This window comes from Clupea harengus, chromosome 1 (assembly GCF_900700415.2).
Source record: "Clupea harengus chromosome 1, Ch_v2.0.2, whole genome shotgun sequence".
NCBI lineage: Eukaryota > Metazoa > Chordata > Actinopteri > Clupeiformes > Clupeidae > Clupea > Clupea harengus.
The window spans coordinates 9,237,945-9,262,395 of NC_045152.1; the positions used below are offsets into that span (position 1 = coordinate 9,237,945).

General features: G+C 45.8%; 1 protein-coding gene across 1 annotated transcript in view; it reads right to left on the minus strand.

The window, feature by feature from the left end:
• The window catches only part of plcl5 (phospholipase C like 5), a 64,734-nt gene extending 45,731 nt beyond the window's left edge, over window positions 1–19,003 (minus strand). Inside the window, exon 1 of the mRNA XM_031566761.2 lies at window positions 17,869–19,003. Within this exon, the coding sequence (XP_031422621.1) occupies window positions 17,869–18,207 (339 nt within the window). The 5' untranslated portion in view covers window positions 18,208–19,003. The remainder of the gene's footprint in view (window positions 1–17,868) is intronic.
• Window positions 19,004–24,451: the final 5,448 nt, after the last annotated feature.

A 24,451-nucleotide genomic window follows, 5' to 3' on the forward strand; every position in this document is an offset into this window, starting at 1 on the left:
ATGGCAGACAAATCCTCTAATCATAGCAGGGATGAGGTCAGCCATGAATGAGATGAGCTATAAAGCAGGCCATGCTTCTTCCTGAACCCTGGATTACTGTGAAATAGACACACACACACACACACACACACACACACACACACACACACACACACACACACACACACACACACACACACACACACACCATCTCTCCTTAAGTGGAAATATCTAGACACACACGTCTTTCTTTCTCTCTTTTTTGTCTCATTCACTCCATCACTGGAGCAGGATGGATGGAAATGATGCCAGAGGAATGAGAAAACAAATAAACAGAACCCTCGTTCTCATTTCCCTCCATCCCCGACATTCTTTCTCCCGCTCTCTCGCTTTCCCTTAAGTAACTGGGGACAGGAGATGCATGGTAGGCTCCTGTTGCTAAGCGATATCACAATGCATTTCATTAGTCGGCGGTCAAGAAAACACTCCACACAAGGTCGAGCAGCTGGGATGCCCGAGCCGCCCGGCGGTGCGACTGGCAAGGCAGTGCGACTGGCAAGGCGGGCCTGCGCGCCTGCCCTCGTCTTGTCCCCGTCTCGTCCACGCGCCTCGACTGTTCTCCCGCTGAACGCCAAACGGGCAGCAGCACGAAGGATGACGGTGGACAATTATCAGAGACTGCTGCATGTGGGTGGAGCGGAGGACACTGCAGTGTGCCTGGTTGAGAGGCAGACGAGGGCGGGTGGGGGTCGGCCTCAAGGTGGGCAGATGCCTTGCAGTACAGGATGCTTCTTCCATTCCCTCTAATGACTTTTACATTGTGACTCCTCATTAAAGTTTAAAAGGAGAAGTGGGGCTATGCTCAATATCAAATATAATGCATTGTTAATGCCGTAAACATAAGACCAGTGAAAATATGAAATATTTCTACTCTCCTCATGTTTAATGTAATGTTCTGCCTGTGCCTGTGTGTGTGTGTGCGCGCGTGCCTGTGTGTGTCTGTGTGTGTGTGTGTGTGTGTGTGTGTGTGTGTGTGTGTGTGTGTGTGTCTGTGTATGTGTGTGTGTGTGTGCCTGTGTGTGTGTGTGTATGTTTTACTATTTTACTGGGAGCAATGGACTGTCAGCTCAACTTTTGATTGTGTGTGTGTGTGTGTGTGCTTTATGGAGGGGAGGGGGGTCACCAGTCAGTCACCTCCTTTGTGATGTGCCAACTCAGCGTCGGGCTCAGCTGAGAGCACAGCTCACGGCATCCTAATCGCAGAGAGAAAGACCTGTCACACACACACACACGTGCGCGCGCAATGTCTACGTACTCATTCAAAATCTCTATCTCACATACTGTATGTTTGAACAAAAAGATTCTTGTGGGATGTGGCAGAGAAGGGGAAATTAAATAGAGCAATAATCAACAGACTGGAGAGAGAGAGAGAGAGAGAGAGAGAGAGAGAGAGAGAGAGAGAACGAGAAAGGGAAAGAGAGAGAGAGAGAAAGACAAAGGGAGAGAGAGAGAGAGAAAGAGAGAAAGAGAGAGAGAGAGAAAGAGAGAGAGAACTTACTGATTCGCTGACTTGCTTCTAGCACAGCTGTTAGTCTTTGGTTGAGTGTGCACTTCTTACGCCTAATGGTCAGACTAGTGTGTGTGTGTGCGTGCGTGTGTGTGTGTGTGTGTGTGTCTGTGTGTGTGTGTGTGTGTGTGTGTGTGTGTGTGTATGTATTTATGTCTATATGCATATCTCAGTGTGTATGTGAGAGTGTTGTGTGTGTGTAACTGTGTGTGTTTTGTGTATGTGTGTGAATGTGTGTGTGCATCTGCATATGTGTGTCTCTAACTGGACCATACCATGTGAATTTCCTCTAGTGCTGAACTACTCGACTTTCCAAATTCTGATTTTAGACTACAAGAAAGAGGAACCATCACTCTTCCCTCCTTGGACACACACACACACACACACACACACACACACAAACCCCAGCAACCACACGATCCACAGCCACATGGTTCACATCAATACCTCGGCACATTTCCTTCACAGACTCCATCTCATCGAGTCCTCCTTTATTCTTCTGCTGAGCTGAGCTGAGCTAAGACTAGGGCTGAACGATTTGGGAAAATAATCTAATTGCGATTTTTTACCAAAATATTGCGATTGCGATTTAATATGCGATTTTTTTTTTGTATCCTCTTTTTTTCCCAACAAAACAAATTATTTAAATATGACCAACACAATATTAGATACATTTAGTGTAAAATATTCTTTCCCACATTTTACATTTTTATTTAACTGCTCATTACAGAAACAAGAACAACAAATAGGTGGCGTTGCCACTGTGCATTTAAGTAATTTAAAAAATGTAATTTTAAGTATAAACACTAGGCATGCACTTTTTAAACACTGTGCAAAATTTACCATCTTAAAAAAAAAAAAAAAAAAAAAAAACATTTTTTTTTTTTTTTTTTTAGACCACGTTTTTTAATCGCGAACGTTGCGGTTAGAAAATCGCGCTCTATCATATCGCGATTAAATCGCAAATGCAATTAATCGTTCAGCCCTAGCTAAGACTATAGTTTTGTGGTAACACAGGCCTCGTGCTCACATCCTACCATCAGTAATACTACACACTAACCCATGCAGTCTTTTATCTGCGAAACCTCTCAAGGCATTGTGGGTAAAGATCTCCTCAGGGGTGGAGCATTGTGGGAATGTGTTGCTCAAGCCACAGTTTCACTTCAGACAACAGGCATCACAGGCTTTAAAGCGCCAGTAAGGAGTTTTGGTCAAAAACTAGCAAACTAACTACTGAAAAGGCATGCAGGCACCTTACAAACACCAACAACAGTACAGTTTGTACTGTCAAAAGGCTTGCTAGCATGCTAACTGACCCGGACCATTGAACTGCGTAGTGCATAGTCTAGACGGCCAACTGCTTATAAAAACATGCTTTAAAAAGTGGCAAACTGTTGCCTGTTACTGTGTCTTTAATAGAAGTGTGTGGTGCAACACACCACATCAGCACTGCAGAGGGCAAGTATCCAGACATGTCCTGCAGCTGTGGCCAGAGCTAAAGACATCACACCAAGACTGGATGCACCATCTAACTGCCCATCAACACACTTTACAGACACCGTCCACTCGGATCAGGCCTACACTTTAGGTTTACCACTGTTTTACTATGTGCTTTAATACCAGCCTTCATGATGACAGAACATTTTATGTGTCCTCGGCAAAGGATCACAGCACGTGTGCAAACAGTTTGTGGTGAACTAAAAAATGCCTCACATCTTACATCTGCATAGCTTGTTGTGATTTAACAGCTTAAGCTCTCGAGCCCTTTTCTTCAGAGCATTGTTTGCACCCAATAGTGATGAAGCCCATGTTCCACATTGGGATCAATAAAAACTCCATCATGAAGCTCAGGTCCATTCAATCAGTGACTCAACTCAACTCATCTACCACACCAACACAACCTATACCACCACACACAACACACACACACACACACACACACACACACACACACACACACACACACACACACACACACAAAGCAACCAAGACAGCCCTGCACACTTAAAGCACTCTTCCACTGGCTGTACTAACATGTGTCATTTGCGCGGTCCTGCTCGTAAACCTCTCGGGAAGTGGTGGCAGATGTACATCTATTAATCATTACACGGCATCTTGAAAGCCGGCCGCAGTCTCTCTCTCTCATACGCGTCTCCAAATGCTCCTCTCTTCAAACGACATCAGAGGCAGGGCATCACTCCATCACGGGGAGATGGGGGGAGAGATACAGGACGTGTGGAGAGGAGAGAGAGACTAGAAGATCAAACTGAATTGAAGTGGACAAGGACTAAAAAGTGAAGAGGGAGAGAAAAGAAAAAAATAAAGGGTGGAAGAGATGATGCCAGAATGATGAGAGATGAGAGATGAGAGATGATGAAGCCAGAATGTGAAGATGGAAAAAGGACACAGTGACCCAGACACTATCTTGTCAAAAAAACAGCACATCCTGCCTGTGAACCCATAAGGCAATTGCGTAGATTGGGTAGCACCTGTACCTGAACTATGTGGGATTATAGGTCAATCAGGGGCCTCAGCACATCTCACATCCATGCGGGAAGAGAGAGGACGTCAGTCACTGTTCTGGGTTCAGTTTGGCTTGACCGTCAGTGACTGGGAATAAGCATGACGCACAGTGCATCTCACCCTGGCCACAGCCATGGAATCCATTTCCACGCTTAGTCAACTCGTTTGGCAAGGCGAGCCAATTTACACTGACCTTCGACTGCACTCAGAAAAGGTGAAACTGCTTAAAATAAGACACTTCTACACTAATAGTCTTCTGGGTCCTCTTATGTTGAGATTTACAGAAATGTGCAACTTCTTACTGAAAATGGGTGTGCCCCAAATACACCCAACCCCCCCCCCCACACACACACACACACACACACACACACCACCACCACCAGCACCATCCAGAGTGTAGTTTTTGTTTGTCAACAGCTTGGTGTGATAGCACAGCAGATAAGACAGGTAAGAGCAACTTCCTGTGTTCGGTTTCGGAACATGCGGAGGTGTGTCATTATACAGCAGCATGTCTTATTTTCAGTCTCCCTCTTTCTGTCTGTCTGTTTCTGTCTGTCCCTTTCTGTTTCACTTCTCTACCGGTCTCCCTTAGGGTGGCTGTGAGAAAATGCACAAGAGAGTGTGGCACAGAGAACACCATGAGAAGACATTGAAGGCCTAACAGGAAACTTCATAACTCTCTCTTGTGTGTGTGTGTGTGTGTGTGTGTGTGTGTGTGTGTGTGTGTGTGTGTGTGTGTGTGTGTGTGTGTGTGTGTGTGTGTGTGTGTGCGCGCACTGTACATATTATTTGTCATGCCCTATTATTCTCTCAGGGCAATGTGTGAATATCCCCTTATCCACTGACATCTCTCTCTCTCTCTCTGTCTGTCTGCCTCCCTCTCTCTCTCTGTTTCTCTCTCTCTCTGTCTGCCTTTCTCTCTCTCTCTCTCTCTCTCTCTCTCTCTGTCTGTCTGCCTCTCTCTCTCTCTGTCTGTCTGCCTGTGTCTGTCTGCCTCCCTCTCTCTCTCTGTTTCTCTCTCTCTCTCTGTCTGCCTTTCTCTCTCTCTCTCTCTCTCTCTCTGTCTGTCTGCCTCTCTCTCTCTCTGTCTGTCTGCCTGTGTCTGTCTGCCTCCCTCTCTCTCTCTGTTTCTCTCTCTCTCTCTGTCTGCCTTTCTCTCTCTCTCTCTCTCTCTCCGTCTGTCTGCCTCTCTCTCTCTCTCTGTCTGTCTGCCTGTGTCTGTCTGCCTCTCTCTCTCTCTGTCTGTCTGCCTCTCTCTCTCTCTGTCTGTCTGCCTCTCTCTCTCGCGCTCTCTCTCTGCCTTCTGAACCACTCTGGCGGGTGAGATGAGTGTCAGCCCCCAACTGTCTGATAATTACAGCAATTTGGGATCCCCGCTATTGTGCACAAGATCCCATGCCAACAGTCAGTGAGGGGAAACAAAGAAATGATGGGGAGATGGGCAGGGAGGAGAGGAGGGGTCGAACAGGAGTGACTCAAAGAGGCCAGACCAGGGCAACCCTTCTAATCTCTTCACAGCCACTCTACAGGTATTGGCTGGCATGCTCTCTCAGAACTCCCACCCACACAAAACAGCACAGCACTGCCTTTTACATAATGTGGCCCTGTGTTAACGAATGTTGTGTATGTGAGTGACTATGTGTGTGTGGGTGTAAGTACATGTGTCTGAATGTGTGTATGTGTGTATGTGTGTATGTGTGTGTGCGTGTGTGTCTGTGTCTGTGTCTGTGTGTGTGTGTGTCTGACTCTGTGAGTGTGTGTGTGTGTCTGACTATGTGTGTGTGTGAGTGTGTGTGTGTGTGTCCGACTATCAGGTGTGTGTGTGTCAGTAACATGGAGAGGGCCATATCAATTTTCTGCAGTGGCAGTTTTAGTGTGTCAGACTCTGGGGAGAGTCCCTGTGCATCGCTCACCACTGAACCTGAGTGGAACACCTCTGGTCCTCACTGCCGGCAACGATAGCTCACACACACACACAGAGAACACACACATACACAAAGAACACACACGTACAGGTTGTTAAATGTGTGTGTGTGTGTGTGTGTGGGGGGGGGGGGGGCAGCCAGAAGAAAAACACACTCAGGAATCTCATAAACAAGCCTGTATGGGAAAAGTGTGCGCTCGACAGAGAGCGGAAGAGAGATAGAGAGAGAGAACTAAGGACAACACTCAACACACTATCTCTCCCTCACACACACACAACCTCACACACACCAACACACACTACACATACGTTAATATTCAACCACAATCATGTACACAACACAAAACAAATACTTAAGCCTATTCCTTACTTAAGCCTATGAGCCTTACTTGCGGGGGGGCTCACAACTGAATTTGCCGTTCACCGGTCCTGCTGTCAGTCAATAAGGAGCGAATCGGATACACACAAGGAAGCACACTTCTTCTCCACTGCTTTGACCAGAACTGCCAGGATCTCCGTATCAAAACATGCTAATAGGGCATCAGAGTTGGATATTCAGTGACTAATAGTTTCCTTAAGGCATGTTAAATTTGTTTGTTCAGGGTGATATTTGTTTTCGCACTAATAAATGAATTGCCTGGTCACATCGTAGGACAAACAAACAAATGACCAGTCAAAAGTAAATAAACACATCCATAATATGGATAGCACTTATATGTTATTATTAACTGTGCAACATCGTTTGCCAACGAAAAAGGTAATAATTCTCTGTTAATGCCTTGTTTGTAATGTGATGTAAAAGTCAATAAAAAGATCTTTGAAAGAAAGAAGATGAGCCTACTATATCACTAGAGAGGAAGAGAGTGTGAGAGAGAGAGATAGAGAGAGAGAGGTGGGGGGTGAGAGAGAGAGAGAGAGAGAGGGTGAGAGAGAGAGGGGGGTGAGAGAGAGAGAAGGGGGGGTGAGAGAGAGAGAGAAAGAGAGAGAAAGAGAAAGAGAGAGAGAGAGAGAGGGTGAGAGTGAACTGTTCTGTGTGTCGGTATGTGTGCACTTTCAATACTTTCAATGACTAACATTTACACAAAACCGTGACATTTGAAGTGTTCACCACAGCACATTACATTACCTTTACCATCCCAACCAGCTACATACACCCTACACCTAACCCCCACACCTACACACACATACACTCCTACACACATACACACACACACACACACACACAGAGATAGAGAGAGAGAGAGAGGTAGAGACACACATAACACTGCCACACAACAATGAGGCCCCCAGCCAAAGTTCTATATATAAAGCTCAACACCTCCATGTCAACACCACACACCCACACACACCCTCACCACACACACACACACACACACACACACACACACACACACACACACACACACACACACACACACACACACACACACACACACACACACACACACACACACCACCTCCACACAGCTCACAGTGGATAAGCCTCCTCTCCTCTCTCTCATCTCTTGCCATCTGCGCCAGTTTTGGTAATGCCAGGCGTGCCACCATCTGCAAGAGCAGAGAGGGGCCTAAAGATGGCTTTGGTTTATTAGTGTGTGTGTGTGTGTGTGTGTGTGTGTGTGTGTGCGCACGTCTTTTTATGTGGTTGAATCCAGCTAACTACTGAAGGAAGGACTATGATCGACGTGCTACCAAAATCTCTCAAACCAACCAGACAGACTCTGGAACCCCAAGACATTCAGGTCCCAGCACAATATGTCATATAATGCATATCGTGTACCTGGGTTACACATGAGCAGTTTAAATGATGAACCAGACTTGCTTTAGCATTCAAAGCTACTACACTGCCCCTTCCGATGAACAAGTTGCCATTCAACAGCATACTAAACCTAGTCTGTATGTTATAGCATTAATTAGAACTGGTATGCAATGCCAGAACATGAACATGCCAATGCCAATACCATGGTCCTACATTAAGAACATTAAGAACAATGCCATGGTCCTACATTAAGAACAACACCATGGTCCTACATTAAGAACATTAAGAACAATGCTATGGTCCTACATTAAGAACATTAAGAACAATGCCATGGTCCTACATTAAGAACAACACCATGGTCCTACAATAAGAACATTAGGAACAATGCCATGGTCCTACATTAAGAACATTAAGAACAATGCCATGGTCCTACATTAAGAACATTGCTATGGTCCTACATTAAGAACATTAAGAACAATGCTATGGTCCTACATTAAGAACATTAACGAAATGAAGCCTCCACAGAGAAGCAGTGTGTTTAATAAGCCAGCCTCTCTCTGGCACGCATATGTACGTTCTCCCACATGATCGTCCCACACACACACACACACACACACACACACTGTGACTCACTGCCATGAGTGGAATGGCAAAAGCTGATTAGCCTCTCTCTCTCTCTCTCTCACTCACACTCACACAAACACACACACACACATATACACACATACACAAACACACACACACACACACACACACAGACAGAGAGAGACACCAAGACACATATCCTTCATGTTGGAGCAAATCTCAAAGCAAATAAAACAGCCAGTTTTAAAGAGGAAGAATGTATGAAATGTGTGAAACAGAGCGAAAAATAGATGATTTTTTGGTGTTCTGTATGTCAACAGTTTGTATAAAAAGACCAAACAATGTTTGTACTTCCACACACTAGGGCTGTGTATTGGCAAGAATCTGGCGATATGATACGTATCATTATACTGTAAACAAGGTGATATATTGTAAAGTTTTTTAATGTTAGCAGTGCGCCCTTACGCTACTTCCTGTCTCCGTTTCAATTGTTACACTGGAGCGGAAGAGTCAAATGGCTGAAATGTCTGGATTACAGCACTGAACCACTGATTGACACACATCTTGGCATGTAAACAATTAATAAAAAATCGATAGTGTCATAAAACATAATTTCACGATACTCAAGTGTATCAATATTGTATTACACCCCTACTACACACAGCCACACACACACAGCAACACACACACACACACACACACACACACACACACACACACACACACACACACACACACACACACACACACACACACACACACACACACACACACACACACACACACACACACATACGTGTGTTTAAGTAGATTAAAAAAGATAGAGCTAGTAACTCAGGGCTACTTATGATTGTTGCTGGTTTGCCACAACTTGCAAAGAATGAAATCACTTCACTTCCTGTTTTTTAGGTTCCTGTCACAGTTTATGAGTATAATATTCTCTCTTTCTTCGTCACTCTTGTAATCTCCTTTTCTTCCACCCCCTTCCCCTTCCAATCTTTCCCTCGATTTTCCCTCTCAGGTTCTCCGCTCTTTCCCCAAGGCATGCAGTCTGGAGGTCTATTCTTGGGGGTTCTGCTTTCTATGTTTTGACGACTGACAGATTGAAAGATGCCTGGCTTACTCCATAAACAGATCACTTGCGGGATTCACAGTGATCCTCCTTCGCATGGACAGAGAACAGACAGAACAACTAAACAGCGGAGTGAATTCATTCTATTAAACTCTAGTTTCTGAACATCTTTTATTCTCACAGGAACCCTCTTTTCACAAGAGATTTCACAAGAAAACGCCCTTGTAGAATACAATCTAACCATCTTTGTGTTTAGGCATGGGTACACTGTGATAGACTGAGGGTAAAAAAGGAGCAAGGGAGATAGAGAGAGAAAGAGAGAGAGAGCAAGAGAGAGAGAGAGAGAGAGAGAACATAGGGATACAAATAACAGAAGAAGAAAGAAGCTCATGCCTTCTGTTTCCTCAAACACATGTCTAAAGATTTGGTTATTTTTCAGTTGGATGTAGCTGTGTAAGAGACATGGAGACACCGGGAAAAAACAGAGAATGAGAAAGACGGAGAGATTTGAAACTTGACACAAGGAAACTCTCAGACAGAAACAACCGAATGATACGGCTGGAACTGTCTGTTCCCACTGTCTTTCTCTCGCTTTCGCTGCGTACCCTTATCAATACCTTTCTATTGATCTGGAAACTGAAAGGATGAGTTAAGGGTTAATGGAACTCGACTGACAAATGGGGGAAGAGACGCATTGGTTACCATGGGTCACCATGGGTCACAGTTGGATGGACAGATGGATGAACTAATGAATGAAAGTGTTCAAAGATGGACCTCTCCAAAATCCTGCCAAAATCCCTATAGGGAAAGCAGCCAAAATAGACCATCCAATGGACAGACACCCTGAGACCCGAACAATCTAATGATCAATCCAATCCCTTTCCCTTCCTTATGCATTACGCAACCTACTATGTATGTCTACAGAGGCTTTATAATGATTCGAGGCATTATACATTTTGGACAAAAGGACAAACCTCTACATGAGCTAGTTAGATGCACAGCTACTGACTGGGAAACAGGGAAGTAGTGAATGAGAGCGAGAGAGCAAGAGAGAGAGAGAGAGCGAGAGAGAGAGAGAAAGAGAGGAGTGATGGAGAGGCGTGAGAAGAGGAGGAGGCGGAGAGGAGGAGGCAGAGGAAGGTTAATTGTGTTCCTTTCACCTGAACAAAACAAGATGTGTGTGTGAGCAGCCTGGCCTTGAGCTCAAGGGTAGTGATCAGATCAGGAGCAAACACTGGTGAACACACACGCACGCATGCACGCACGAACGCACGCACGCACGCACGCACAATCACACCATATGTTCATTTATCTGACCTCTTTCTTCATATGCCTATATGTCAATACACGTTCCCTATACAGACCCACATTTTCAGGCTCCAGCTCCACTTTATTATGTAAAAACCTTCAGACACGTTGCAGAATTATCCTTGATCATATCCCACACAATACAATACCACAGAACCATCCACCACTTACACACACACACACACACACACACAAACACACACACCTTTCCCTCTGCTTGAAGCACTGGTAGGGCAGTGATAGGGAAACCTGATATCCTTTCTTTTCACCACTCCTCCCTCTCTCCAATGCTTTCCCTTTCTCCGCTCTTGAAGTCAGAGCCAACTGGGCTCTGCCACAGGATGTCACATTACATCTCACACAAGCGCCTGTTTTGTGTGTGTGTGTGAGTGTGTGCGCCTCTGTGACTGTGTATGTGTGTGTGTGTGTGTGTGTGTGTGTGTGTGTGTGTGTATACGTGTTACATATCCCCTTTTCCTCAAGAGGTTGGTGAAACCTCCTTTTATACGCCCTGCGTGCCTGGTAGCAACATTCCCATGAGAGTCTGCGGGAAAAGGCTTTTTCGTGTTTCATGACTTCCCCAACGTCTCCCCATTTCCTTAAGAGTGCCGAGAGAGGTACGCACGATGCTGCTCTCTTAAACGTTCGACAGCGTGACCTGCTTGCTTGCGACATTAAAGAAACACCACTCAGTATTCCTATTTCAGTCCACCCACCCCGGTGTGAAAAACAGCGAACGCAAAACAAACGTGCTATAAAGATGTCCGACCACAACTTCAGGCCAGCCTCTCACCGTTGCAGAATTACTGTGGGAGTTTTGTGCCTATGATGCGAAGTTGTGGGTTGGCTTTTGTTGCTAGGCATTAGCGGGGTGGCATGGGGGCAGGGGCACTTCCAGCAGGGTGGGTTGGGGGAGGAACACAGGATCTCTCCGGTTCTTTCTCCCTGGTGGAGGGGGATGAGATCAGGGCTGGCCACTGCTGGAGCTATTTGTGTTGGTGTGCTGATGACTAGCTGGCACCAGTATAAGAACTTAACGCACTCCAGGATATCTGTGATTCGCTCAAGTTCATCACCGACCTTAACGCAACAGCAGCCAGCCAAACACACTCTGCTACAGTCTCTCTCTCTCTCTCTCTCTCTCTCTCTCTCCCTCTCACAAAAGCAGACACATAATCTAAAAACAGCAACACACACACACAGACACACACACACACACACACACACACACACACACACACACACACACACACACACAAACACACGTACAAAAGCACACATACACATTGATGCAAGTATCAGGTGGCATGGCTGCCTCGCTGGCGTCTTGGCTGAGAGACTGAAAAGGGAACTGCTTTTGGATGACAAAGCTACTTCCAAAGAGAGAGAGACAGCAGGAGACAGGGAGGGAGAGATAGGAGGAGGGGGGGGGGGGTGTTAGACAACCAGAGAGAGGGCAAGAGAGAGACAGAGAGAGAGAGAGAGAGACAGACGGAGAGAGAAAAGAGATGATGACATAGGCACCTCAGCCATGGAGCTGGGCCGAATGAGGTCACTGCTGAAAGAGACCAAAAAAATGAGAGTGAAAAGATGGACAGATTTTTTTTTGCCATCCACTGCCAGCGTGTGGTTTAACTTCCCCATTTCTCTGTGCAATGCCTCTCAGAGAGGTGGTCATGAGGACGAGGGTTAAAAATAGTGATCAAGAGAAGATGATGAGACAGAGAGTGAGTGAGTGAGAGAGAGAGAGAGACAGAGGGAGAGAGAGAGAGAGACAGAGCGAGAGAGATAGAGACAGAGCGAGAGAGACAGACAGAAACGGAGAGACAGAAAGAAAGATGGATTATGTATGGTTTCTTGAGAAGAAACCCTGCTATATCTTCATTGGTTGACATCTACTATTGCACACCCTCACACACAAATACTCTCACTCTCTCTCACACACACACACACACTATTTGGAGCCTTGCTGCAGTCCCAAGGCAGTGTTATATAACTACAGTGTAGTTAACACCCCCCTGCATCGCCCTCCACCCTCTTCCTCCCACAGCTGTTGTGTGGATGTGTGTGTGTGTGTGTGTGTGTGTCGGGTGGGGAGGTAGGCAGTGAAGGGGCAGTAACCGTGGAGACCACACTGTTGAGGGGAGGTGAAGGTGTTTTGAAGATTAGGGCGGGGGGGGCCTGGATACCATCTCCTTCCCCGTTTCATAGCTCAGGTTGAGCACAGCATTTAGAACACTCATTTATACAATTACTACCCTGCAGACGCACACACACACACACACACACACACACACACACACACACACACAGAGAAACAGACTTTCCTCTGCATTTACTGTAATGTCTCCGCTTGAGCATGTGTGTGGGAGCCACAGAACACTGGAGACAGATGACCCAGATTCCCTGCATACAGTTACCATATTCTACGTGTGTGTGTGTCCATGTCCATGTATGTGCATTAGGAAAAAGAGTGTGCTGTGTGCACACCATGCATGTTGCATTTGTGTGTGTGTTTGTGTGTTTGTGTGTGTGTGAGTGTTTGTGTGTGTGTGTGTGTGTTGACTGAGTGCCTTGTGGGTATGTTGTCGTATTCCTTGTGTATGTTTTAGTCAAGTGTGTGTATGTTGTGTGTGTGTGTGGACATGTATGTGTGGGAGTGTGTTTAGTAAGTATGTTATGGATATGTATTTGAATTCATTGTTTAAGTGTGTATTCGTTAACTCACTGTTTGTGTGTGTGTGTGTGTGTGTGTGTGTGCATGTGTGTGTGTGGGTGTGTGGGTGGTGTGTGTGTGTGTGTGTGTGTGTGTGTGTGTGTGTGTGTGTGTGTGTGTGTGTGTGTGAATGACTGTGTGTGAATGAGTGTGTACATACAAATGTGTGTGTAACAGTGTGTGCCCCTTTCACATCAGCTGCATGTTTCCTCATCTGTAATCCTGCGAATGAGCTGCAAGTGAAAGCATCTTCGACATCTTCTTGCCTCACTCATATTTCATATGCAAGGTTACACAATTAGAGTGCCAGCTGGAGGAGAACACTCCCTCACAGAGAGCAAAGAGTGAGCGATAGGCTGTGGCACAGGCCTTCCTATGCACAAATTGCACACAGAAGCTCCTTAACTCATTAGGCTAAAAAAAAAGGGTTGATTCATTGTGGTTGATGATGAGGGCCAAATACACAGGGCTCAAAGGCAATTGTCCGCACGATCAATTTGTGTTTTTACTTCCACTGGTTTTTGATTTGAAAGTCTCTGAACAATACATTCCAAAGAAGATTGATTTGTTCGGAGAAAATACTGTTCCCAGGGAGCACACAAACACACACACTGACAAGCGTGTGCATTCACTTTACACCCAGCTACTTCAGATAAAAGCCTCTCCCAAATGACTGAACAAATCACTGCTCCACTGAGGACATATGGGGCCACTGTATGTGCCACAGCCAAAGCAAGGGGCCTGTTGGTCATGTCAGGGCATGATGCCTGTGTTAGGTTGTTATTAGCACATGTACTCAGTCTCCCTTCCCTTTGAGCATGTGGCCCTTTTTCCATTAACCAAACACTGTGTGTGTGCGTGTCTGTCAGTGTGTGTGTGTGTGTGTGTGTGTGTGTGTGTGTCAGTGTGTGCGTGTGTGTCTGTCAGTGTGTTTGTGTCTGCGTGTGTGTGTGTGTGTGTGTGTGTGTGTGTGTGTCAGTGTGTGCGTGTGTGTCTGTCAGTGTGTTTGTGTCTGCGTGTGTGTGTGTGTGTGTGTGTGTGTCAGTGTGTGCGTGTGTGTCTGTCAGTGTGTTTGTGTCTGCGTGTGTGTGTGTGTGTGTCTGTCAGTGTGTGTGTGTGTGTGTGTGTGTGTGTGTGTGTGTGTCAGTGTGTGCGTGTGTGTCTGTCAGTGTGTTTGTGTCTGCGTGTGTGTGTGTGTGTGTGTGTGTGTCAGTGTGTGCATGTGTGTCTGTCAGTGTGTTTGTGTCTGCGTGTGTGTGTGTGTGTGTGTGGGTGTCTGTCAGTGTGTGTGTGTGTGTGTGTGTGTGTGTGTGTGTGTCAGTGTGTGCGTGTGTGTCTGTCAGTGTGTTTGTGTCTGCGTGTGTGTGTGTGTGTGTGTCAGTGTGTGCGTGTGTGTCTGTCAGTGTGTGTGGATGTGTGTGTCAGTGTGTGTGTGTGTGTGTGTGTGTGTGTGTGTGTGTGTGTGTGTCAATCTCCCTCAAATCTCAGAACGTAGTGCTTTTTCCATTAACCAAACACTGTGTGTGTGTGTGTGTCCCTCAGCTCTGAGAATGTAGCCCTTTTGCCATCAGCCAAATACTCTGTGTGTGTGTGTTTGTGTGTGTGTGTGTGTGTATGTGTGTGTGTGTGTATGTGTGTGCCATACTGCTACTCCCATCCCTGGCCCCATCTCAATCCCAGGACTTCCTGTGGTGGGGGGTGAGTCAACGCACAGCTTGTCTGGACTTCTCTGGGGGGGGAGTCTCTCCCAAAAGGATCCTCCTGGACCTCTCCCAATGCTCTACCCATTTTAGTGACCCTGAGGAGGCCTGAAGGACAGCCCTCCCCCCCACCCCACCCCACCGCCACCGCCGCCAGGGTTCTCAGGTCTCATGCCAGGCCTGTGTTCTGTCTGGCCCGGCCCGGTTCCTGACGCGCCATGCCGTGGATCTGTGCCCGCGTTCCCGTGCACGCTGCTTCTCTTCAGACAGGAAGGAGCACCGTGTGTGTGTGAGAGTGCGTGTGTTTGTGTGTGACAGTGTGTGTGTGTGTGTGTGTGTGTGACAGTGTGTGTTTGTGTGTGTGTGTGTGTGTGTGTGAGAGAGAGTGTGACGGCACGGGCCGTGGTGCCTCTATAATTGTGCCCGAGCTGCTATCTCAGCTCTGTCTTGTAGTAACATGTTTCTGCGGATTGTGCAGTTAGCACTTGGTAATTACTTGGTGTCGCACTAAAAACCCTCGGCTCTTGATAGCACAGTGATGTCGCAGCTTCTCACAGCTCTCTGTGCGTCTACAACACTTTAAAACAGCATTAGTGCCACAAATGACTGACATCACAACTTTATCAGTCTTGTTCAGGACTGCTTCACATTCGATGGACATTTTTAAGCCTACACAAAGCTACTTGGTGAGATCTTCTGTGAAACAGAGAACTTATTGATTGAACAGTCAGGTCTGTATGTTCTCGGTTTTCTCCCGTCTTTAAACCACAAAAGCTCTACCCCTGTCAAAATGATACCAGCCTGACTAACGTACTCAACCACAAAAACAGTCAATACTCTCCAGAGACAGGAAGAAAAACATTTCTTTCCATGTTACTAGAAAAAAACAATATCTGATAACAGTATGGAAACTGAATGTAAAGCGATGATAATTCAGAACTTTGTCGGTAGATCAAATCAATGTACTTATTAACAAACTGCTTATGACCTTGAACTCCTGTTTCTATTAAGCATGAGACAGTTACCCTTAATGACTGGTATCCAATTTATCCACCAAAGGAAGTGAATAAATGCATTCCTGAAGGTGACACACAGCTATCATCCTGCAACGGTTACCACATACACGAGTACACATACAACTTGACTACACAGAACACACACATGCTCAAAGCTGGTCTCTGTTCAGACTTGATCTGGTGTGTAAAGTGTTACACTTGCCCTGATTGACAGGTTTGTGTGAAACTGCCTCCAGAGATTATGTTGACCTCCTCTTACCCTCAGAATATGAGGGCCTCTCTCTCTCCCTCTTTCTGTGCGTGTGTATGAGAGAGAGGTACATGGGCATATAGGAAAAAGTGATGGTGCTTTATTTTTTTTTACAAAAATAAACCTTAAAGGTTTTGTGTATGCTTCATGAAAGCGATGATATTTCCTTACATTCTTGGCATATTTGTGCCAGGGGGCTTTCACTACATTTGGCGGCCCCTTAGAAAGGGCGTGTCCCGTAAATCAAACATCACTTGGATCAACGAAGAGGTAAAAGGACTCGTAGCGAGTTTACCCGCAATCTTTCCGAAGGATTCCCCTTCTCCCATGCACAACCACCTTAACGGCTCTATAAATAAAGACAACCCCATTGCATGAACTTAACGGAGTTAACGGTGCGTAAAGATACCGCACTCTCCTTCCCCTAATGCCCCCGACTAAACACCCACAACACCGCCGCAGGGGATGTCGAGCGACTGGAACATGATTGCATTAAGTGTCCGTTGCTAAGCTAAACGTATCCGAAAAAATGACAGAATGACAGACTCCAAACATCCGGCAGGTTCTAGCGACCGAAAGCTCCCCGGGGTGCCTTTTGGACTGCTGAGAAGAAGAAAAATTGTGCAAGTACATAGGCATACATAGTGTAACTAGGCATATTAATTAGTTATGCTCCTTGTCTGTGAATATAGGGTTGTCATTTTCCTCAAAAAGCAGTCCGGGTGTTGTAGTGGTGTTACCACAAGCAAAACATCTACATGACAAACGTTAAACCTGAGAGCTGAACTGACACCAACTACTCACTAGTTTTAGAATCTGTATAAAAATGTGGTCACGCCGACAGGAACTTGGTCAGATATACACTGGTTTGTCAGACTTTCAACTTGTCTTCCACGATTAAGCATGAACGTCTATGTCATGTTTAACTCCCTGTGATGCTTGTATGTTCCACATGCACGACTTTCAGGCACAAGAAATTCAGAATCCCAATCCCAAAGAAACTGAGGATGGACAAACCATGTTGCACATAGGTCAACGTCACACTCGTTCAGTTGAAGTCCTACTATTTGTCTTGTAATCTACTGAGACCGCAACTTACAGCCTAGTTTTCTAAATGCTTAGTGGACTTATTTTCAGCAGCTTTACAACAAAAAATGGGCTATAGTTATGGAGATTATTGGGCTCGTGCCAAAACGGGATGGGCAATTTGTCCCCGGGCCCGCTTTATAAACAATCAATGACAGTCTGGAACATCAGACCTGACTGGTCCAAGTGACTGGCATGCTGTCCGACCATAGTGGCATCTGTACACTGAAACTAAATAATGAAAGGTTTCCTAATGGCCATTTGCAGAAGCAATGGAATGTGCCACAGCTGCAGGCTACCAGCACCGCAGCCTTCTCAAAGTCATATAGTGATGGCTTTAGATAAGGCTACTGACTGACAAATTTGAAGGTTGTGGAACTAACCTTCATGATGCCGCATGGCGTGGTGCCTCCACCAAGGCTCCTCTCTGAAGAGCTATCGCGGCTCCGGCTGCCGATTCTGGGGCTCACTTGTTCTTTACACCTCCCATTCGTATATACCCCCTCGGCCCCAAGCACCGGGAACCCGCCGGGCATCACGGTAACCGGTGACACGTCCAGATATGCCCGTGTCCCCGTTGGGGTCAAGACGTTTGCGGCATCATTGAGGTTCAAGCCCGCGACATCGAAAACTGCAGCGGTCTGTGACTGGGACGTCGCGTCCAGCGAAGGGGGCTCCAAAAAGGGTCCTGACACAGCTTCTGATGCCTGCAGCCCTGCCATGTTTCACCTCTGTTACAGAAACACCTTGGATTTCAACATTTCGCTAGTACCGAGGCGACCCTGTGGCTTAAATAAATACAGCGAAACCATTAGCCTCAAGGGAGCTCATAAATCTCTAAGCAAGGGGGGCACACTAGCGTTTTCCAACACAACCCGGGCTATGAAATCAGGGGTGTTCAGGCAGCCTATCACGAAGGCAGAGAGGTTCAAACTCCGATATCGCTGCCGCTTCTCCGCTCAGTCGCTCGCTTAAAATGCGCAGATGGCTTTCGTGGTGAGATCTGCTTTGATTAGCTGGCTTGCTGGCAACATGCGGCGTCCGTTGCCAACTCCTCCCAACAGAACAATAAATAGCTCCGAGCTAATGTGAAGTTAGCTAATAAACAAACACAGCTCTGTTTTGGTCGGAGTAAGCAATGTTCTCAGTCCGAGGAATCACAGTTGCAGCCCTCCAAACCGTGTTAGCGAATAAGGGTGCGTAAAATATGTCCTTGATGGCTCCCCCCTCTTCTCTTCTACCCCTGAGCGCTCCCTCCACTTTTGTTCTCCCCCTTTCTGTTGGTCTTCCTCTCACCGACTCTATGTTACGTTGCACACTCGTTTACTTTCCTGTCGGGTGTCAGAACGTACTGTTTCCACATGTGCTTCCGTGGGGTGCCACCGCAGACAGTGCCGCGCGCTAGTAGGGAATTAATGGACAGAAAGCGCTAGCTTTCTTCTCTTCTTCGGACTGCTGGTTGCCCATACAAAACCCAAATTCCCCGATTCAAACACAGACGCGTACGCGCGCGCGTCCACACACACACACACACACACACACACACACACACGCGCGCGCGCGCACGCACACACACAAGCCCAGGCCCTCACACATAAACAGTAAAAACTATTTTCAACGAATTGTTGAATTGTGGTAAATGGGTAAATCCAGTACAACAGCATAGGCTGTGGAGGTAGTGCGCATAACTTAATTTTCAGTCACATCAGAAGTGTGTCTGATAGACAAAAGTGTTTTCTCAAAAAGTGTTCTGTTCGTAAATTTTTATTTTTTAAATTTATGTCATTAATCCTAGTTCTGAGTTCAATAAACGGATGCATTTGAAGTCAGTCTGCTAAATGCAATACACTCTTTGTCAAATTCAGGACTTGCTCCAGTCCTCACATTCTAGCTGTCAGTTCTGTATGGGTGTGATTCTCCCATGCACTTAAGTAAAAAGAAAAGAGCGCAACTGCACATTTTCCAGCCTGCACATATTCTCTCCTTGAGTTAAGGCCAATTTATGCTTCGAATCAACGCTGTAGGTCTGGCGTGGGTACAGTGTAGCGTAGTGAGCTGGCGCAGTCCTCAGGTTCTAATGCAGCTCCTGTGCCCCTTACACCGAGGCTGCTGTCACGTTAATGGCGACGGATGCAGAACTTTCCCCGGAGCAGGCAGCATCGATGTGGTGGGCCGTGGAACCAGCAGTCGCGGCGTGGAAGACCTCTGGGCTGTCGCTGGCACAGCAGTAGCTCCTCTCGACTGGCAGTGCCTCCGGCGGTGGCTGTGGTGGCGTGGAGGCCTGAGCAGTGGGCTGGGTTGCTGGGGCGATGGGGCACAGGGGCTCGACGCTGGCACAGGGCAATAGTGGCTGGTGTGTTGGCCCTCAAATCCGTCCTTCTTTCCCCGACCAGGCCAATGATGCATGGGTCATTGATGTCCGTGAGCCAGAGCCTCGTATATAAGCTCCTGGCTTCCAGCCTGGACTCGCAGCGGCTTTCTCCCTCTCGTGCCAGCCTTGTCTCCTGTGACAGTCCTCGGCTGGGTACTGATGGGTGACCGTGCTGCTGAGACTGGGCCGGTGGTGCCTGGGAGGATGCCAGGTCGCACCAGGGAAATGGTAGACCCCATGTCCACCAGGCCCCGGCAGGGTTCACCATCGAGCTAGCAGCTCAGGTACAGTCTGAACGAGTGTGACCCAGGCGGACAAACAACCTGCTCCAGCCTTGGAGGGGAGCTCTGGCTTTCGGCGCTAGTGCTGGGCAGTCGCAGGCATCAGGTTCGTCACCCCAATAGCATCGGTCGGTCAGTGTGGATGTCGTCTGGATGATGTCGGCCATGTTGCATGGCCAGCCCCCTGATCATTTCAGTCAACTTCTCCAGCTGGGTATGTGTGCGCATGTCATCTGGGGAGAGCACCCTGATGAAATGGTCGTGGGCCAGCTCAGTTTGCACAGTAGATGGCATGTGTGCGTATGCCTGTCTCATCAAACTTTCAATGTCATTTAGCCAGGGTCCACAGTGGCTCACTCACATGTTTTTGTCGGCTGTGCATCTCAGACCGCAGCATTGCCCAAAACGCCGCCTGAGTGCGCTGGTTAACGCACCAAAATCATCCCTCTCGCTAGGATCCAAAAGCAGCAGACAAAGCGGGGCGCCGTCCATCAAACAAAGAGTAAGTTGGAGGGCTTTCTGTTCATCTGACCAAGCCTTCGCGCTGGCTAACCATTCAAATTGGGCATGGAAAGCCTCCCAGTACACTTTGCCAGCATACTTGGGTGTCTATGCCAGCCGGCTTCTGTAGCTCCAGGGTGCTGCCATCTTTGTTTACATCCATGCAGGAAGCTCTGGCTCTTTCTCCAGCTAACGCTGTGGCATCAATGCAGGCATGCCAGTCCTGTTCCTCCATCTTGATATGCACTGATGTCTTTATCCAGGGCCAGATTAACAATGGGGCTTAAACTCTAGGGGCCACCGGCTGGCAGGGCCCCAAACTGCACGAGAATAGAGATAGACAATCCTCTCACACTAGAAATCACATGGCTGAAAAATTTGCTGTCCAAACTTCTGTCCGACTATCCAATGTGTTCTGAGGAATTAAAAATGCAAAACTGTCCAAATATTGTTGGCAAAGCCTTCCGTTAATCTGAAAGGAAAGAAATGCATGACAGATGTCGGCAGTCTAGGAGGATGCGGGTTTATTTACAGGAGGCACAAAGTCAGATATAGTTTTAATACCAGCAACTTAAACATCTTAAAAAGCACCATCATAACAAAGTATGTAGACTTTACAAACACTACCAACAACAATGTGCATCAACCAACCCTGCAAGCTGTCCTGGAGAGAAAGGAGACGACGCCTAATGACAGCACTGAAGATCACCAAGGGTCTAGCTGCACTGCACTGCTTTAGACGAACAGCCCCTGTTTAATAAAAAGTACTCCTAACTTGAATTGTAGCTACTGCAAACAAAATACTTTACCAACTAGACGTACCGCATAGCGGTGTGTAATATGACGCACGATCGCACAAAGTGAGAGTATGAGCACGGATGAGTTATGAAATCAAGGGGCCCCAGGGCACAAAGGCCTCCCAGGTCCGTGCAGCGCACACAGCAAGAAGCAATTCACAGTCCAACCAACCTGTGCTTACATGACAGACTGCCTGTAGATTGCCTGCACATGATGCAATAAGCTGTAGTAATGTCTTTGGATTGCCAACCAATACCACATTAATGGACAAAATGAAAAGACACCTGTATAGCCTCATCATACAGGATTTATGAGACTAATACCACAGACAGAAGGTGTGTCTGATCCATCTTCTTCCTGGCCAAGCCACTGACTCAGCCTGACCTTTCACAACTGATCAAATAAAGCAGGCTTGCTTAACATATCATAGCGTTATTTAAAACACATGAATTTGATTTATTGTTTGTAAAATGAAAATAAATATGCCTTTGCCCAAGAATTTATGATTTTTGTTTTGTTTTTCAATTCGACTGCCAGGCATGAGAAAAGATCATATTTGCATAATTATAGCAGAACAAATCTAATCTGACACACACACACACACACACACACACACACACACACACACACACATATATATATATTTACATGTATACATAAAGAACAATATGAGCTTCTTTGTATAAATGCATTTGCCATTTGTTTACAAAGTTTTGAGAAATATGCATGTATGTATAACATATAGTATTATTAGTTAAAGGCAAGAATGGGTTGGAAAAGAGTATCTACATTCATAACAGGACAGGGGTATACACTATCATAATAATACGTTTAAATATATCTGCAAGCAGCGATCATCGGGGTCCAAGCAGAGAAACAGAGAAACAAATAATGTAGGTTGTTGTAGTGACATCTTGTGGCTGATTTATTCGAAATTGGGCAAATAGCTTCGATTTGGCATTATGAAAATCAATGAAGTTTGAACTTTTACATCAAAGGCATGTATTGGCTGCTGAATATTGATTGGCTGTTGCTGACCATTTTGTTGTGCAAGCCAAATGGAACTTCAAGAGATGTAACCAAATGTGTTCCAAATTTCAATATTTTAGCCTAAGATTTTGAAACGTGTCAGTTGCAGCGCCCCCAAGAACGGAATTTCACAAAATTTGCTGTGAGTCCAAAGAATGTGGTAGTGATGCAGCGTGTCAAATTTCACAAAGTTTGAACCTTTACGTCACAAGATAGTGGCGAGCGAAGCACTAGATTTTTGCATTGAACATCATGCACCCCCTAGAGGCCACCTTGGCAGGAAACGTTTGTAATATTTGTGCTGCAGCAGTGGTCTTAATGAAAGCAGAGCCCACTTCTCATGATGTTACAACGCCAACTTGCCCATCGTCAACGATATGGTTTCTTATTTGCCATACATATTAAATCGGTACACTAAATTAAGGTCCATCATGTATATAATGTGTCCACCTATAAATATACATATTAATAAAAATATAAGTTATCTAGATAAAAATATAAACGTACATTTCAGCAAGTTATGGACAGAACAGAGGTAAAGTTAAGTTTACACTTATTGTATCTTTACACTAGCAACTGCTGTTTCAAACAGTCATAGGCCTGTCTACTAAACATACTTAGTCTTCTTTAGTCTGTATTCTTAAGTAACACAGCCTCGCAAATTCACATTCATCAGCATCTTTTTGTTACTGACGATTTGCTTTTTTTGCACAGAGAAGGAGCTCATGACAGATGTGAGGAAGTGGCACCCGTGATGTAGAACGCCCATCAGTCATATGAAAAACACTGTTCCGATTGTGGACTGAAATTATGCCAAGTCATGGACATTTTGAGTCCATTGAGACACATACGTCATCTCTCTTGTTTTGTGCAATTTAGGGGCTTACCTTTCCAAATGGATGGATGCAATGATCTGTTGCTCTTTCCAGATGAATTGTAATCTCTGTGACTGATGATCTGTTATCTTGTTCTGTTGAAATGGCAGATGAAGCGAGTCCCTGCATGAAAACATGACATTTTACGTGCACATGTATTCATGTAGCAGATGATTTTATCCAAAGTGACTTTCCGTTCTAATTACTAAATTATTTATATATTTATATATATAATATGTATTTAAATATATATATATATATATATATATATTATATATTATATATTTATTTAAATACATATTATATATATAAATATATAAATAATTTAGTTTGTGCTCCCTGGATACATAACACATGACCTTGTCAATGTTAGCGCCTTGCTGCACCAGATGAGCTACAGGAACGCATAAATCATAATACTGAATTCAGTGCAAGAAAATCTAAAGGCGGACCAGAGTGTTCATGAGGAGACAGAGGCAGTCGCACAGAGAGTACCATACTGAAGTGAGAGCACGTAAACATGTTTCCTCTCTCAGAGAAAGGAATGGTTCTTCCTGTTGTACTGATGAATACGAGCCAGGCCCTACCGGTCTACACATCACCTCCGTTTTTGGACAATCTCTCTTTCTCCAGAGAAGAAGAGCGTGTTAGAGAAGGACCTACAGTGCATCAAGTTACTCGGAATTACTCCTAGGAATCACACCGCAGGTTTGAAAGACTACAGACAGTCTTTCACCACTCAGAGTTGGGGATAAAAAGAGAGTTACCAAAGTTCCTTTGCACAATCTGAGTAATGAGTAATCTAAGAAGGACATTTGACCGTTTTGAGAGTGAATCACTCAACGGTTCTACAACACCCTGAGCCCTGAAATGCAAATCATCATTTTTTTTTTCTATTTGCAATAACAGTTATTCGAAACATTTCAGGAGGTATGTCGTGGCTCATCTTCCTGATTTTGACATACAACGGGAATGGCTCTTCCTGCTTTTGTCACACAGCTGTGATCTTAGCATACATATGGTGACCACCTCACAGATCCCATAACTTTCAGTATAATTTGTCTTGCCGTTCTTAAACTACACCCCTTGTACAATAGACAACTTCAAGACT